Here is a 5,069-nt window from a genome sequence, read left to right as displayed (position 1 = left end):
TCGCCCTCCAACTTAATAATGTTGATTACGAGGATGGTGAATTGCAAGGTGAGGTTCGTTCGTCACTGGTTGAGTTGCATCATTTAAAGTATCTTGACCTCAGTCGGAATGATTTTGGAGGCATCCCAATCCCAGAATTCATTGGTTCCATGAAACAATTACGACACTTATATCTTAGCAGGAAAGTTCCTCCGCAGTTAGGGAATCTTATCAACCTAAAATCACTTGATCTTAGTTGGAATCATTTTGGGACCCTCCCTAACCAGTTATGGAAACTTATCAATCTGCAATCACTTGACCTTTGTTCGATTTATTTGGGGACCGTCCCTCCCCAATTAGGGAACCTTGCCAACCTACGCTCACTTGACCTTAGTCCCTCCTCTGTTAGAGAACCTTACCAACCTACTATCACTTGATCTTTCGTTCAACACTTTAGTTCCGTATCTGCTTTTAATCTTGGTTCTGTATTCGAATCACTCGAAATACTTGACTTGTCTTATAATCAACTCAACGGATCGATGTCAGATCTGAGAGGATTTCCTTCTTTGACAAAACTGGAACCTTACAGGTTCTATTCCTCTGAACATTGGCCAACTCTCCAACTTTCAAGTTTTAGATCTTTCTTATAACTTTTTAGAAGGTTCAGTTCCTCTAAGCATTGGCCAACTCTCCAAGCTTCAAAGGCTATATCTTTCTCATAATTCTTTGGAAGGTTTAGTCAATGAATCCCATTTCTCCAAGCTTGATAAGTTAAAGTCACTAGATCTATCCTTCAATTCATTGATCCTGGATATTTGGATTCCTCCTTTTCAGTTGGATAGTGTGAATTTAGCATGGTGCAAAGTGGGCCCATATTTTCCAAAATGGCTCCAAACTCAGTCAAATTTGGGATACCTTAATCTCAATGGTACCAATCCCCTAGGTGGTTGTGGAGTATGTCTTCTTCATTACAATACTTATGCCTCTCCGACAATCAAATAAGTGGTGCAGTTCCGAATATCTCATTCACCTCCATCGACCATTTGGATCTTAGTTTCAATCAATTCTCAGGTCCTATACCATTATTTCCAGCCAGAGCTTATGCAATCATGTTGAATGGAAATATGTTCTCGGGTCCAATTTCATGTATTTGCAAAACTCGACACGATGATCTTGGATACTTTGACCTATCAAATAATCAGTTTGCTGGAGAGATTCCCAATTGTTGGGACAAACTTGAGATACCTCAATTTGGCTAACAATGGTTTTTCGGGTGAAATTCCTTCCTCTTTCGGTAACTTACAGGAATTAGTTTCACTCCAGATGCCTGGAGAATTACCTTTTAATTTGAGACTTTGCCAATATTTGCTTATGATTGATGTTGGTGGGAACAAGTTAACAGGAGAGATCCCCACTTGGATTGGGCAGCTGTATCAAATGCAATTTCTTAACTTTCGTGGAAATAAATTGCATGGCAGCATTCCTCCAGAGATATGTGAGCTTATTAATATTCAAGTTCTAGATTTATCGATAAACAATCTATCTTCAGTAATACCTGATTAGATTGCTTCAACAATTTCTCTATCTTGGCAAGTGAGAGTATCACTGCCACATATGTTGATTCCATTACTGTTGGAATCAAAATACAAGGAAAATCTCAGGCTTCTCAAACTCATTGATTTTGACCGGAATTATTCCCAAATCATTTTCAAGTATGAGCCATTTGAATTCCTTGAATCTTTCAAGGAATAGTTTGACAGGATATATTATTCCGGATATCGGTAAAATGGAGAAGCTAGATTCTCTTGATCTATCTCATAACCGACTCTCGGGCAAGATACCTGTAAGTTTGACAAAAATATACACTCTTGGGGTTTTGGATTTGTCGAACAACAAGTTGTCTGGAAAAATTCCGACAAGTACTCAACTTCAGAGCTTCAATGCATCGGCTTATGATGGGAATGATGGACTCTGTGGCAACCCTCTACCGATGTGCATTGAAGATAGCTTGAGGCCTTCCACCACTAATCCGGTGGAAAACATGAATGAGAACGACGTCAGCATGTTCTCATTCATGCAAGAAGTTGGCATATCAATGGGATTTTGGGGAGTTATTGGTTCATTCATATTGAAGAAATCATGGAGAATTGCATTCTTCAACTTGTTTGATGTTGCTGGAGATTGGTTCTACGTCAGCATTGCTGTGTTTGTATCCAAATGCAGACGAAGTTGAATACTTATTCCTGGTAATATCAATTATATTCCCATGCCCTTAAATACTACATGCTTAGGTTAATTCTTGAAAATAACATAAAATTTACTCGAATGTACAATCAAGATTTCATTTCATGGATTTATAACATCCCCATTTTTTTCAGGAGTGAAACTACGCGCTTTAGCGTTCAATCAAGGTCATGGCTGCTGATATTTCCAAGTTAATGTAATTTGGATTTTCTTTCTCATCTTTTTTTTGTGAAGTGTATCAATATGTACTTTTACTATGTTTTAGTTTCTTGCTTTCATTTGAAAACTTTATGTTTGGTGTGTATTTGTTTCTTCTAATAATGAATGTGTGTGTTTTCATACTTTGTTGTACCGAGTTTCACTTTTTTTTTGCATTGTAGTAGGAAAATACTTTGTATTTGTATGTGCTCTATATTATTTGTAAATAGTATTCCTATAATCATTCTGTTTAATCTAGGACTAATATTGAGTTTTTGATATTTTCTACAAATAAATAAACAACAATTAAAATATGCATGCCAATCCTTATGTCACGACCGCCCTTTCTAGGGTTAATAAATGCGGGAGGTCGCGGCCAAAGGGACTTTATGAAAGGGGAATTTTCTAGGGTTTCAATAAAGAGCTTGACCCAAAATATTTAATATTCAATAACGAGGGAAAATCAGAGTAAACTCTTAACATTTGAATCCGAAGTCAACAATTATCAAAAATAATAGTCCAAGAGGGGAAGAGGGTAATTGAGAAAGAAACAGTCATAATTCAGCGGAAGCATTCAAGAGTAAGAGTGACGCCATGTGTGAAGACACGACGCCCCTCGGAGTTCAAAATAAATCCAACGAGACTTCAATTTAAGCTCAACACCACCCAGCTCGTCATCGCTCAACCTGCACATAGGAAAACACATGCAGGGCTGAGTACTTGATGCACTCAGTGGACTTATGCAGAAAAAAGTTATAAAAAATATTTATATTTTATCATGCCGTTGTTAGGTAACCATCGGGGTTTTAGCTTTTAAAAGGACCAAGGCACCAAAATATTCCATTGTTCAAAATCACGACTGCGCAGTCATTTTCCCATAGACGTCAACCATATCTGCTCATACATGACTTGGAATGTGGCCACAAACCAAGTCACTAGACCGGCCAACCCGTACGCTGGCACACGGTCTACCATAGGTATACACTAATCCAAGTAGGGTTTGCGGCCCTACAAGGACCCGAATTCGATTTAAATAAAAACTGCAAAGCCATTTCAGGTAGGCGCGTAAAAACCAAAATTTTGGCATGATAACATATTCACATTTCATTCCCATCGATAAAATAGTTAGGACATTATTCCTATTTAAAAGAAAGCCCACCTCGACTGCTAAATTCTCAAGTACTTTCTTCCCCTTTGTATCACGATTCACTTGCGATGATTCACCTTTAACATTTAGATAATACATAAATCAACACACTTTTCCAATAAATAAATAAAAAATGCATGCATCCTAATTAAAGCTATTTATCTCGGTTTTCGATTATTCGGCGGCCGCTTGCGCCCATAATTCCTCCGTTGGCTCCTCGTACTTTCCACCACGGTGTCAAATAAATTCCCAAAATTTATTTAAGCGCATAACTTGAATTATCGCAACTATTTCCCTTTGTTAAGAAAATTATGTATATATTCCGGACTTGAGATAAATTATTCATACTTCAAAATTAATTCGGGATTTAATAATTTCGTCACGATCAATTATCGGCCCAAAGATTTATTTAAAGGCCCCAAAGCTTAATTATTTCTCCATCTTATATCTCCAATTAAAATTTTAAAGCCCAAACAATTAAATGGAGCCCATACTTTAATAATTCATCCAATATCACTTAATGAAACCCAATTCCATTTTTTTTAAAAAAAACAAAATGCCCGGGTACTCCATCATCTCCTTCACGCCTCACACTCCTCTCTCTCTAACTCTCTAATTCTCCCTATCTCGACAGAAATTGAAGAAGTTCCCCCAAAATTCTCCGTCGCCGTCTCCATCTCTAATATTACTGCACAACCATGGCAGCAACGCCGATGATTCCACAGCCGGGAGATGGAAGGCGCGGTTCCACCAGCCATGGCTGCTCCGCCTGAACCGCCGCTGCTGCTGCTGCTCGTCGCCGGGATCCGCCGTCGTCGCTTCCGGGAGACGCGACGCCGCTGCTGTCAGCAGCGTCCGTCGGTCAGTCTCCGCCACCCGTTGCCCCGATTTACCCCGAAACAGTCCCGATTCCCTCCGAACAGATAAGTTCTCAATTTTTTTTTACTAAAGGCTGTTTCTCTGATTTGGTTTCCTCAATTGGATTTGTAATTACCGAATTCATGAGATGCAAATTGTTGAGGTAATTGAAGAAAGTGAGTTGGTGTTGAGTGTGGGATATACCTTCTAAGAATGTGAACAGATTGGTTTGAGCAAAAGAGATTGTGGTTTCTGTCCCTTCTCCTCTGAACTTGATTCCCGATTTCTGCCAGAAGGAGTTTAATGAGTTGATTTAGAAAAGAAAAACGTGTAACAGAGATGAAGTTTGCAAGATTACCTTGAGTAGGAAATTAAAGAATAATTCTTGTTTTGCTGCAGAGATGGGAGGAACGAATGGTGCAACAATTATTATAGAGGAGCAAATATTACAGAGGAAGAAGATTTGGTTGAGATGTGGGAGAGATTTGGGGAACGGTTTTTTTTTCCAACGTGCGTTAAGGAGAGTGGATTTCGAATTCTCCTCTTTTTTTATCTTGGATTTATTTGAATTTGTTTGGTATTTATTTGCCGATCACGGAGGGAAAATCTCTACAGAAAATTTAATTAAATTTTGAATCATTGA

The 5,069-nt window shown here is 38.5% G+C and overlaps 1 protein-coding gene across 1 annotated transcript; it reads left to right on the top strand.

Annotated features, from left to right (window-relative positions):
- The first annotated feature begins 1,765 nt into the window (after window positions 1–1,765).
- Window positions 1,766–2,212, top strand: LOC121759140 (receptor-like protein EIX2). Its single transcript, XM_042154643.1, has one exon. It carries the CDS (start codon window positions 1,766–1,768, stop codon window positions 2,210–2,212), a length of 447 nt encoding a protein of 148 aa, XP_042010577.1.
- Window positions 2,213–5,069: the final 2,857 nt, after the last annotated feature.

This window comes from Salvia splendens, chromosome 12, assembly GCF_004379255.2.
Source record: "Salvia splendens isolate huo1 chromosome 12, SspV2, whole genome shotgun sequence".
NCBI lineage: Eukaryota > Viridiplantae > Streptophyta > Magnoliopsida > Lamiales > Lamiaceae > Salvia > Salvia splendens.
The sequence above is the reverse complement of the archived record's forward strand: the minus strand, read 5'-3'. Positions and strand labels throughout refer to the sequence as shown.

Bases quoted from the DNA above. Each gene is read 5' to 3' on its own strand.
- LOC121759140 (XM_042154643.1), top strand. From the start codon at position 1,766: ATGGAGAAGCTAGATTCTCTTGATCTATCTCATAACCGACTCTCGGGC.